The 13,365-nt window shown below is 37.3% G+C and overlaps 1 protein-coding gene across 9 annotated transcripts in view; it reads left to right on the top strand.

The window, feature by feature from the left end:
- Window positions 1–13,365, top strand: part of EXOC6B (exocyst complex component 6B) — a 616,421-nt gene that overhangs the window by 89,195 nt on the left and 513,861 nt on the right. For 8 of the 9 annotated variants that reach the window (XM_040458548.1, XM_040458544.1, XM_040458543.1 and 5 more), the window contains 3 exons: window positions 7,497–7,544; window positions 9,202–9,292; window positions 9,404–9,449. In XM_040458548.1, coding sequence (XP_040314482.1) covers window positions 7,497–7,544; window positions 9,202–9,292; window positions 9,404–9,449 — 185 coding nt within the window. The remainder of the gene's footprint in view (window positions 1–7,496; window positions 7,545–9,201; window positions 9,293–9,403; window positions 9,450–13,365) is intronic. The other variant, XM_040458551.1, reaches the window with a different exon arrangement.

A 13,365-nucleotide genomic window follows, 5' to 3' on the forward strand; every position in this document is an offset into this window, starting at 1 on the left:
TTCTTTTCTTTTCTTTTTCTTTTCTTTCTTTTCTTTTCTTTTCTTTTCTTTTCTTTTCTTTTCTTTTCTTTTCTTTTCTTTTCTTTTCTTTTCCTCTTTTCTTTCTTTTCCTTCCTCCCTTTTCTTTTGTTCTTTCTTTCTTTCTTTCTTTCTTTCTTTCTTTTTTCTTCTTTCCTCCCCTCCCCTCCCCTCTCAACTCCTCCCTTCTCTTTCCTTCCTTCTTTCCTCTTGCCTTCTTCCTTCCCTTCCTTCCCTTCCCCTTCCCTTTCCCTCTCCTTTTCTTCCCCTCCCCTCTCCTTTTTCTCTTCTCCCCTGTTCTTCCTCTCCCCTCCTCTTCCTTCCCTCATTCCCTTCTTCTTTTTCTTCTTCTTCTTCTCCTCTTCCTCCTCCTCTTTCTCTTATTGGAATTTGGATTAAGATCCCCAAAAGATGAACTTGATAGTGAGTGTGAAATTCCTATAAAACAATACATTGGTAAGAAAAGCAAAGAAGCGACTTTATTGAGGGGAAAAGTGGGCTATTTATAGCTACAGTGATTTATCAGCTAATTTGACTGTAAAACCTAACCTGCATGAAGCTGTCAAACTTTTAAATGTTTCATTTAATGTAAAATTTTGTATTTTGCTGCAGAATTATTAGTGTGTTTGATGGTGGGATCTTGTCCTACTACCCATTGGGTAGAGGTTTTATGTAATGTACAATATGTACCATATTATCTTTATAAAATCTCCAAATTTCTGATGTCCAAAACACAGTGGGTCCCAAGGTTTCAAGTAAGAGCTTATGGAGCTGTACAACAGCTATCCAACCTTCTTAAGAAGTGTATTATTTCCAACACAGTTAAATCTCTTTTGTATCCTTCTCAGTTGCTCTCTTCACTCTCCCCTCCAAAAGTAACAGCTCTTCTGTTTTGTTTTTTTGTTGTTGTTGTTACTGTGCTTAATGCGTAACTATTTTAGTTCAAATTAAGTTTGATCTGTTTTTCATTCAATATATCAACATTAATTTCAGATGAACAAAACAGTTAAATAGAGAAGACAAAACCATAAAGAAACTAGTAGAAAGTACAGATGAATATTTATGTGATTTGGGGACTGAGGAGTACATTTCTAAACAAAATTTGTAGAGCCAGAAAAAAAATGTTTGATAGAAATGACAACATTAAAGTGAAAGAATCTTTTCTACATATAAGTTAAAAATATAAATAATAGGGGCGCCTGGGTGGCGCAGTCGGTTAAGCGTCCGACTTCAGCCAGGTCACGATCTCGCGGTCCGTGAGTTCGAGCCCCGCGTCGGGCTCTGGGCTGATGGCTCAGAGCCTGGAGCCTGTTTCCGATTCTGTGTCTCCCTCTCTCTTTCTGCCCCTCCCCCGTTCATGCTCTGTCTCTCTCTGTCCCAAAAATAAATAAACGTTGAAAAAAAAAATTAAAAAAAAAAAAATAAATAATAAATAAAAGCTATTTAAAAATACATTTGCCAAAAAAAGAAAAAAATACATTTGCTAAGTGATAAATATCCTTAACATAGGAAAAGTCTTTATAAGTTAAAAGGAAAAATATGAACAGTCTAATAAACTGAGAAATAGACATTAATATATGGTTCATATAAGAAGAAATATAAAGGAACTCTACAATTTAGAAAATTAAAGGAATGCTGACTTAAACAATAAAATGTCACCTAATTAAATGAAAAGATGAAAAAAAATGCTATTTAAGAGTAGAGATATGATACCAAACAGGGAATGCCTGGTTGGAGTATAGATTGTTACGCTCTTCAAGGAGAGCAATTTTATTTATGAATACTTAAAACTCCACATAGTTTTTTTTTTGTTTTGTTTTGTTTTTGTTTTTGTTTTTTTTAAGATAGTGTGAGTGGGAGAGGGGCAGAGAGGGAGAGAGAAAGAGAGAGAGAGAGAATATCCCAAGCAGGCTTGTACCATCAGCACAGAGCCTGATGCAGGGCTCAAACTCAGTAACTGTGAGATCATGACCTGAGCCGAAATCAAGAGTCAGACACTTAACTGACTGAGCTACCCAGGAACCCCAGACTCCACATAGTTTTAAAGACTTATTCTAAGGCTATAGGTGTATGTATAAGGATGTTCATATGATTTCTTTTTCATGTGTAAAACTTAATTTAATTTAATGTTTTTAATGTTTATTTTTGAGAGAGGGAGACAGAGTGTGAAAGGGGAGGGCTGGGGAGCGGAGAAAGAGGGAGACACAGCATCCAAAGGAGGCTCCAGGCTCTGAGCTGTCAGCACAGAGCCTGTCGCGGTGTTTGAATCCATGAATCACAAGATCATGACCTGAGCTGGAGCTGGACTCTTAACCGACTGAGCCACCTACACCCCCTAAATTTAATTTAACTTAATTATTTTTCCCCTGCCCTGCCCTCTAATGTGTAAAACTTAAAGTCATTAAATGTCCTTAAAGTCATTTAGTAGAAGATTAGTAAAATAAATCTTGGTACATTCATTTAAAAGAATAATAAACTACAGTGTATTTTAGAAAAATATCTTACATGAGAAGGTATTACAAATGTTTACTTAATGTAGTAAGCAATTAAAAAGTATGAACAATTTGACTATATTTGTCTTTTTTAAAGAATTTTTTTAAGTTTATTTATTTATTTTGAGAGAAAGAGAACGAAAATGCACTGGGGAGGGTCAGAGACAAAGGGAGACCGAGAATCCCAAGTAGGCTCCATGCTGTCAGCTCAGAGCCTGATGTGGGACTCAAACTCACAAACCACGAGATCATGACCTTAGGAAGTTGGACATTTAAGCAACTGAGCCACCTTGGCGCCCCAATTTGATTACATTTAAAATAAAAAGTTACAATGAAGTTTTGAAGGCTGAAATGGACAATTGAGGCTTCAGATGAACAGAAGTATCTGCAATGTCTAAAAACAAAGATATGGGGCTCTTGCCAGGAGCCGTGTGTGCTATTTGTCCTCACTCAGCCATCCCAACTTTCCATTCTCACCTCAGGCTGTTCTTTTCTGTGTTTCTTGTATGTATATTCCAAACTTCTCCCTCTGCTCTCCGGGCCCCTTGTCTGTGAGGGACAGCATAAAGCTCTGCCTCTGGTCACTGAAGTAGCTATGGGGCAGAATACTTTCCTTGGCAGGACCACTGAATATTGCCCATAATGTTCACCAGTTGCTGGTATCACTGGCCGCTTGGTACTCATCTTCCCTTCCTCTTTCTTCCTCCAAATTGTTCCAGGTTGCAAATTCCTTCAGATTACTCAAGATGCCCCTGAGAGAAAGCATGACTGCCAGTTCAGGGTGTTTGACTGCTTCAGGCTCCACTCATTTCCTCTGAAACCTGAGGCTATTAAAGTCTAGCGGCACACCCGGGAGGTTTTGCTCTCGGAGGGATCCATTCAACCTGGCTTAAGAACCTATGAAAATTTGCGATTCTTGAACTCTAGAAAAAATGTTTAGAAAATGGACAAGGTTAAATGTTAACTATTGTCAGTATTATTTTAACATAACAATGAAGAGAAACTACACTTTCTAGAATACCCACTCTTTCCTTTGATTCATAGTATATATATTATCTCTCTCTATGTTTATGTTTTCTACATGGAGTAGCATCCTGGATCAGCAGGATACTTTCTTCTCTCTCTCTCTCTTTTTTTTAAATAGACTCCATGTCCAGCATGGAGCCCAACGCAGGGCTCAAACTCAAGACCCTGAGACCAAGAGTTGGACGCCTAACTGACTGAGCCACCCAGGCATCCCGTTTCCTTTCATTTTTATGTTATAATAGTATTGAAATAGTAATTATCTTTATTAGAAGCGTTGGTTAGGCTCCTCTGAATGTGTTTAAAAATTTTTTTCTAATGCTTTTATTTTATTTTTGAGAGAGAGAGTGCGAGTTGGGGGAGAGGCAGAGAGAGAAGGAGATACAGAATCTGAAGCAGGCTCCAGGCTCTGAGCTGTCAGCAGAGAGCCTGATGTGGGGGCTGAAACTCATGGAGTATGAGATCATGCCCTGAGCTGAAGTCGGACACCCAACCGACTGAGCCACCCAGGCACCCCACCTCTGAATGTGTTTTAGAACTATCATTTGCATGAGATCAGTTTAGGGGGCCATAATCAGTATTATTAATAAAAATTGAAATGAAATAGAACAGAACAGAATAGAAAATAATAGCATGTATTACATGGAATTTTACTTCAGGCATGCATGTGTGCGTGTGTGTGTGTGTTTGCGTGTTTGCGTGTATTCCTTAAACTTGTGTACGGGTTGCAATGTAAAATGTTCTTGCAAAGAGTTTGAGGTTAAAAAAAGTTTTAGAAATTGTGTCTTTATAAGGTAAATAGAGACCATGATTTTGAATTTAGGAGATTCATGGAAGGTGGAATTTCATGAGATATCTAGGATTAAAAAACAAATTACTCTTGAATAACTACTGTGAAGGGGGGGGCGGAATAGCAGTACAATTCAAGGCATCCCACCCCATTTTTATTCACATAGCTTGAAAGCTTTTTCTTATATTAAGCTGATATTTTTCCTATGTTCTAGTAACATCCATTTATTAGTTTGAGTAATAAGCACTATTTTTAGGGCAGCATCTTTCTTCTGATCGCCCTTCAGATACTTTAGCACCTTTATTGTGATAGCTTTTCAGATATTTGATAGATAGGTGTTATTTAGGTATAGTGTATAGTGTCCAGGTATAGTATATAGTATCTCTAAATGAATATTTTACCCATCTTTGGGCTAAAATACCCTTTATTTTTCATGTGTGTAGCTTTGAGTTCTTCTCCAAACATACTCCCATCTAATCGTGTTTCAGTTGTCAGTGGCCTTGCTAAAACATGGCATCTTAATGTAATTCTTATCATGTGGTCTTAGAGTCTTACCATCTTACTGATTCCAGATGAAGGATCAGCAAACTGTGTCTTGCAGGCCAAATCCAGCTTGTCTCCTATTTTTGTAAATAAAGTTTTGTTGGAATGTAGCAATGCCCATTCATCTACGTTTTGTTTATGGCTGCATTTTTGCTATAGTGGCTGAGAGGAATAGTTACAACAGAGATTATCTACCTAGCCCTTTGCGAAAATAGTTTCTTGACCCCCATAATTTAGACAATTTAGAAGCATTTAGAAGCATTTTAGAAGCATTTAGACAATGATTCTATTAGTGTTGTCTTAGCTCTGCATTTGGGACAGCTACATTCTTAATTCTTAATTCATGTTGAGCTAATAGTCCAGTAAAACCAAGTGTTTCACATGTGGTACTATTAAATAGTAAAGAGGAGGTTTGAGGGTTTCTTCTTTTTCTGTTACTTCATAACGACTTTCTGGAGAAGGTTGGATTTTATTTTGTCTGTGAAAAAAGGAGGTGCTTGTGGTAATCTGCTCTGAAAATGATACTCCAGGTGTAGTATATAGTGTAGGGAAAAGTTTTCAGATGTGTGTTCCTGAAAAACTAGTTTCTTAAGATGATCCTCAGTAAAAGGGTGTTATGTTAAATAAATGTGGAAAACATTCTGTATGATATCCCCCTTATTGGGCATTCATGGTACATGCAGAATATTAAAGGCTTCAAGAAGTCCTGAATAAAGTAACGTGTTTAGTGGAATTTCCCACTGAATTTTAGTGGGACATTTGGTGTGTGTGTATGTATGTGTGTGTGTGTATCTATCTGTGCACCGTGTGCACCTCTGGGTGCATGTGAAGAGTGCCTATTAACATTTCTTGGTGTTCTAAGGGACATAATAGGAAACACTCAGCTAAGGGAGTGTCTTAAAAGTGTAAGGAGTGGCAGTTATTGGTGGAAGGGGGGTAGAAAGCCTCCATTAAAGAAAGCTTTAGAAGTTAATATTGCTCATGTTTGTTGTTGCTGCTTAGAGAGAGAGAGAGAGAGAGTGAGAGAGAGAGAGAGAGAGAGAGAGAGAGAGAGAGAGAGAAGGGCAGAGGGAGAGGGAGAGAGAGAATCTCAAACAGGCTCCATGCTGGGCATGGAGCTTGATCTCATGACCATGAGATCATGACCTGAGCCAAAATCAAGAATTGGATGCTCAACTGACTGAGCCACCCAGGTGCCCCTGCTCATGTTTTGATACTATCGACATGGTGAGGAAATTACTATTCTGTATACTTAATTTTTTTTATATCAGTCGAATCTCCAAAAGTGGATGTCAAAAAACTTGGTGCCAGCGCCTTTAAATTATGAACTCTAGATAAATTTTAAGGCCTGTTTACATAGTTTTGACTATCTGATGAAGAGATTGATTAATTTCAAAAAAAAAATGAGAATACGGAAGTGTTAGGAACTATTTTGAATTAATGATCCAAAAGAGGCCTCTGGGTGGCTCAGTCGGTTAAGTGTTCAACTTCAGATCTGCCCATGGTCTTGCAGTTCACGAGTTCAAGCCCCACGTCAGGCTTTGTGCTGACAGCACAGAGCCTGGAGCCTGCTTCAGATTCTGTGTCTCCCTCTCTCTCTGCCTCTCCCCCAGTCGTGTTCTGTCTCTCTCTCTCTCTGTCAAAAATAACAGCACAGTTAAAAAATTTTCAAAAAGAATTAAGATAAAATGTTTTCTAAAATTAGGATAATAGGGGCATCTGGGTGGCTCAGTTGGTTAAGCATTCAATTCGTAATTTCGACTCAGGTCATGAGCTTATGGTTTGTGAGACTGAGCCCCGTGTTGGGCTCTGCACTGACAGCACAGAGCCTGCTTGAGATTTTCTCTCTCCCTCTCTCTCTCTGCCCCTCCCCTTTCTCAAAATAAATGAACTTAAAAGAAAAAAAAGAATAAAAAAAATAAAATTAGGATAATAAACGGAAAATTTGACCTGAGTTAAAAGTTCAGTTTACACCCAAGTTTTCCAGGAATACATTGGTGAAGTGAGGAATATCTATGGTAAAATTTGTTCTTTGTACATATAGTAGAGACGCAAAGGTTCTCTGGGTAATTTTTTCTATTTTCTGTTTTCTCTCTTTTCTTTCCACAACTCAGGTGTGATCTTTAGTTGTTATAGTGTCTTAGTTTGGAATATTCTAAGCTGAACATGTCAGTCAGTAAATTTGTTTTCTTTGATTTTTAAAAATACCATGCAGTAGAAAACATTGAGTAGAAAAGTTGATAGAATTTAGACCCAAGAGAATGCCATTAAACCAAAACGTGTTGGGATCCTGAAAGTATCTGAATAACTGTTTTTAGTCTTTTCATTTAAAATGTTGATCTTGGGGTGCTTGGGTGGCTCAGTCGGTTGAGCGTCCGACTTCGGCTCAAGTCATGACCTCACAGTCCATGAGTTCGAGCCCCATGTCGGGCTCTGTGCTGTCAGCTCAGAGCCTGGAGCCTACTTCGGATTCTGTGTCTCCCCCTCTCTCTGCCCCTCCCCCACTCACACTCTGTCTCTCTATCAAAAAATGAATAAACATTAAAAAGTTAAAAAAAGAATGTTGATCTTACCCAACAATTGTCCAAATGTTTGTTTTTTTATGAGTTTAAATTGTCTTCTCTCCACAGAATCAAGTGACGGATACTAATAGAAAACTGCAACATGAGGGAAAGGAAGTAAGGCTGGTTTACCTTTTGAACAAATCTTCTCTGTTTCCTGTCATTCTCTTGTGATGACTGCGTTCTTGATGGCTTAGAAGACCAAGAGCAGTGTGTTGGAGGAACTTGGACATTATCATTGCTTCTCCTAATGTTTTTCGGAATTACACGAATATAGCCGCTAGAAAGTGTAATGAGAAAGGATGTAGCTTTTCTAGTATATGTGCTGCCAAAGTGAGCACAAGGATGTAGCTTTTCGTAGCTGTGGTTTTAAATCACTTGAGTGGCCACTGCTGTTCTCTCTGTCTGGAATGCTTTTTCCCCAATATTCTACTTCAGACTTTGCTCAGATGTTCCCTTCTTAATGATGCCTTTTATTTGAAATTGCAGACTCGCTCTCACTCCTGCATTCTTTTTAGTTTTACTTTTTGTGCTTTATTTTTCTCCACTGCACCTATCGTGCTCTTCTATTACATATTTTTAGTGGTATGTTTGTTTTCTGTCTGTCTCCTTCCATTAGAAATTAAGCTCCGTGAAGTCGGGAATTTTTGTTTGTTTTATTCATTGCCATATTCCCTCTGCCTGCCTAAACAGTGACTGGCACAAGGTGGGTGCTCCATAAATATTTGTTAAAAAGTGAATCAGTGATTCTGTTAATTGATATAATTGCCATTTAAGCCATCACAGTTTACAAGATTATTTTACATCCTTTTTCTCACTTGATTCCCATGACAGGCCTATGATAAATCAGGACAGGTATTATCACCATTTTATTGGTGAGGAAACTAAAACAGATGATTTGCTAAAATTTACATAGCAATTATTTTCTGACTTGCAGACCATCACTGTTCTTTGTGTCATGTACTTTTATTACCTACTAGTACTTACTTAGTTTTAATAATTTTTAAGACTAGCTTTTGATTGTTTTATCAATGACTTAATCAGGGCTATTCTCTCTCTCTCTCTCTCTCTCTCTCTCTCTCTCTCTTTTTGTATGGTATTACCTAAGCAGATAACGTTTTTTAAGTATAAGTTCGGGATGAGTACCACAAAAAGCTATGTAGATTACTGTTTTTTGAAAGTTTGTCTCACATATTTAAAATTACACAGAGAATGCAGTTTCTTCTAGTTGTAGTGTGGTATGACTTCAAATGGGAAGGAAAAGTGAGTTACTCTTCCCTAAACTGGAACTCTTGGAAAAGCCATAACTTCTAAGCATGTGGTTTATTTGTTAAAATAGAGATTTAGTTGAAGATTATGTTTAAAACCCAACTGAAGCAATATAGGGAGGACTGTTTCCCTCAAGGAGCCTCGCACTGATGAGAGAAACATAGGATCTTCTCAGAAGACTTGATGAAACCAAGCATAATGAAGGGTCTGAGTAAGGCTTGGAGAAAATCTGCAAGTTTTTTCTTTTCTTCTGGATAGCCCCTGGATTTTAGGATTCCACTTTAGCTGGCCTTTTCCAGTATAGTATGTATCCTGGGGAGAAAATGGGAAACCACGCAGGAATGTTTTACTAGTTGAGAAAGGCAGTTTCTTAGTTCACTTGGCAGGTCTTTCTATGAAACTGTCTGGGATTTTCTGATGAATTGAACACAGGGTGGAAAAATGTGACTGAAAGCTTTTTATTTACAGCTACTGGCATAATTCAGTTTTTTTTCCTCTTGCCAAGCTGGTAATAGCAATGGAAGAGCTGAAGCAGTGTCGACTACAACAGAGAAATATTTCAGCCACTGTTGATAAATTAATGCTGTGTCTTCCAGGTGAGGAGCTGGAAATGGACTAGGATTCTTGATGTAATTCCTTTAGCTTTAATACGTTTTTCACTTGCTCTGAATAATACTTATATGCTCTTTTCCCCCTTTTCTTTCAAGTCCTAGAGATGTATAGCAAACTGAGGGACCAGATGAAAACTAAAAGGTAAGATTGTTTTATTGAATATTTTTTATTATGTAAAATTTCTGTTAATTAGGATAGTTTTAAGGTCCATATTTAGCCTAACCTTTCAAGAAATAATTAAGTCCGTATAACATCCTCTCTAGCCTTTTGTGTATCTGTTGATTCATCCTGAGACTTACTTATATACACTGCTGGTATGCTGATGTATTTTGCCACATATCATGTTTAATAAGAAAAACACTACTCATAGTTTGGTTTTTAGAAGACCTGGTCTTTCAGGGATAAAACACGTAACTTTTAGTGGTAGTTTATTGGAGAAGCATGCTTTGGTTTAGTATTGTAGTAGAAAAATGATTACTGGTTCTGGTGCAGGGGTGACTTAGGGTTCTTCCCTGAAACAGAATCAGTAGAGAGAGGGGGAGAGAGAGAGAGGGAGGAAGTCTATGTGTACAGTGAGGGAGGGAGGGAGGTGTTGACTGATTGATTTTAGGAAGCTGGTTCACATGATTATGGAGGCTGTTTTCTTCTGGTTTTTTTCCAAAGGAATGTCTATAGTGACTCTTCCGCTCTTCTTCCCAAGCTAGAGTAAGCACACTACCCTGGAGCGTGCTGCAGTATGAGGGGGTATGTGAGGCTGTCTGATAAACAGGACACATCTTTCTGGAATGTTGATTTTTACCTAGGTTTCAAGGGAAAAAGTATAGAATCAAAATGTGATATTGAAATAACAGTAGAAATATTGTTAATAAAACCATTAAATCCTCAAGAATTTTAAAGCCTAAAAAGCATGAAGCATCAAAGTTTTTTGAATTTCTTAGACACCCATCTTTTTCCCAGAAGGAGGTGTTCACATATGAGAATGTAGGTAAGATAATAGGAGTAGTTCTGTTCGGTGAGATATGAAAGTAGTGTTATTTTTCTGATAACCTCTTAGTAACGTTCTAAAATTACAGAAGATTACAGAGAATAAAAAAAACACTGTGTACCAGCTTCTCTGAATTAACAGATATTAATAATTTTCCAGTTTTGATTTACATATATATAAATACACATAGACGCATATAGACATATCTGGACAGAGAGAGGTAAAGATAGACATTTTTTACAATTATAGATAAGATTTATGTCCCTTTCCTCAACCCTATTCCTTTCACTACTCCCCTGAGGAAACCAGTATCATAAATTTGGTGTCTTTCTAGTCCATGTTTTTAACGTCTGCAAATCATATATTGTATTATTTTGTGTTTTTAAAAACATGTACATGAATGGTTCTCAGTCGGGTTTTTTTGAGATTCATTCATTCATTCATTCATTCATTCCACAAAAATGAATGGATTACTTACTATATGCTAGGCATTGTTCTTGGGGGTACAGCTCTGAAGAAAACAGACAAAAATATCTGCTGTTTTGCGGCTTCCACACTAATGGAGAATTTATTTATGTATATAGATCTAGTTCACTTACTTTAATCCTTCATAATAGTCCATTATGTAAATAATTCACATTTCCCCTCTCATTTCCAATAGTTGTTATAAGTGCTGTGCACCAATACTTCCAGCTCAGTCTTCTTCTGGCGCCGTAGTAGGATTATGTTTCCTGGGCTCCATTGGGCTGTGTGACTGATCAGATGTGAGCAGAAGTGGTGAATGTTACTTTTGGGCTTAGCAGTTACTTTCTAGCACAAGGTCCTTCCAGAGGTCTGTTTTCCTTTGGGTGTGACCAATGGTAACTTTCAAGATGTTGGTTGAATCCCTTAGTAACTGCAGTGAACAGAACTTCTCTGCCAACCTGGTATGGGTGTATAGTATGAGTAAGTTATAAATCTTTGCTTTAAGACACTGAGATTTTTGGGATTGTTGTTACTACAAGATAGCTGTCCTCACATACTGTGAAGGACATTTGATGTGTCTCCAGTTGTTTGCTATGCAGACGGTGGTTCAGTAAATATTCTTGTTTGTGTCTCTTTGTTCACACATTCAGGGTTTCTTGAGAACTATGTTCTTCAAATGTTGCTATATATACAAATCACATGGGGATTTGTTAAATGTAGATTCTTAATTCAGTAGGTCTGAGGCCATTCTGGAGATTAGGCATCTTCTACCAAGCTCCCAGGTAGTACCAGTTCTGCTGGTATATGGTTTATACCTAGAAAGAGATCAGCTGGATCAAAAAAAGGATTTTCATGTATTTGTTCTTACTAGATATTATTCTCCAAAGTGATTTATCAATTTAGACTCCCACTGTCATTTTTTGGGGAGGTCTGTTACTCCACCTTTAGGTAACATCTGTATTGTGAGACTTTGTGGTTTTTGCCAGTCTGATGATTATGAAATGATAGACCATTATTCTGCATTTTCATTTTTTTGATTACTAGTGAGATTGGTTTTTGGGCATTTGGATTTTCTTTCATTATTTTGCCCATTTTTCTCTCAGGTTTGTTCTTGTTGTTTTTTCATTTATTAGAATTCATTAATATGCTTTGGATACCTTTTCCTCTTATTAGGAATATCCTGCAAATATTTTCTTTCAATGCATGGCTTATCTAATAACTTTGTAAAGTTAGTGCTTTTTGTTGTTATAGTAGTTGTAAATTTTGTTATTATCATTTATTTTGTGGTCTTTAAAAATTTTTATTTTTAAACATTCTCAAGTACAGTATAAATTAACTGTGTTTTTTCTTGAATCAGTTTTAAGTTGCTAATGTGACACCCTCCCCAAATACTTTAGTGTGATTTCCAAGCAATAAAGACACTCTTCTGTGCAGCCACAATGCAACAGAGAATAGAAATTAACATTGATATTTTAGTAGCATCTAATCCTCATACCCAATTCAGATTTTGGTAATTATCTCAATCATGTTCTTTACAGCAAAAGAATCCAGTTTAAAACGTGTGTTGCATTTAATGGTCATGTCTCTTTATTCTTCAGCCTGGAACTGTCCTCGGTCTTTCCTTGACTTCCATGACTGCCACTTTTGAATATTACAGGCCAATTTTTATGTAGAATGCGCCTCAGTTTGGAGTTGTCTGATACTTTCTCATGGTTAGATTCATGTTTTATGTCTTTGGCTGGAATATCACAAAGGGGGTGCTGTGTTCTCATTGCATCTTACAGGTGGCACATAAATTTTATTTGTCCTATCAATGATGATGTCCACTTTGATTACTTGATTAAGATGGTGTCTTTCAGACATTTGCATTGTAAGGTTGCTCTTTTTTACATTTGCAATTAAAAATTTTGTGGGGAGGTATTTTCTAGTTATATAAGTTAATCATTTTTCATCAGATTTTCACTTTAATTTTTTTTATGTCAGTATGGACTCACAGTTTCTTATTTTATTTGATGAGTCATGATTTATTAGTGTGATTTATCTTGTTCAAATTATCCTGAATGGCACCAGTGGTGCTTCTATGTCTGGCTTCTATGTCCTTTTAACATGTCCTCTTAATTTTTGGAGGACTCTGTTACGAAGGAGGTATTTTTCAGGTTCATCTTATAATCTGCCTGTTGCAGCCCTGGAATAAGGCAACTCTCTGAGTAACTATGGTTCTTTTGGTAGAGAATGTTATGTAGAAGCCAGGATATATGTGCCTGGTGTACTCATTAGTGAGTAACCTGGTTTTCATTGCTCTTAATACATTTACTTACTGAATCATTTCCTTGTATGAAACTAATCACGTATCATCGCTGTCACTGCAACTCTTTACCTTCTCAACACTGCACACTGAGTTGCCCTCCTCTATGGTATCCTCCTTACTCCACTTGGGCTGTAATACTGTAAGTCCTGGCTGAATGCCCTTGTCATCTCTCCTGGGCTCTGACACTCCATGCCAGGCTGCCTTTGTATATGGACATCCTCCACACTCCACTAGGTCCCTTGCACACCATGCTGGTCCATCTCAGAATTGTTCAGGATATTCCCTTGTAATTTTAACAT

This window comes from Herpailurus yagouaroundi, unplaced genomic scaffold, assembly GCF_014898765.1.
Source record: "Herpailurus yagouaroundi ecotype Mexico unplaced genomic scaffold, PumYag 221, whole genome shotgun sequence".
Taxonomy (NCBI): domain Eukaryota; kingdom Metazoa; phylum Chordata; class Mammalia; order Carnivora; family Felidae; genus Herpailurus; species Herpailurus yagouaroundi.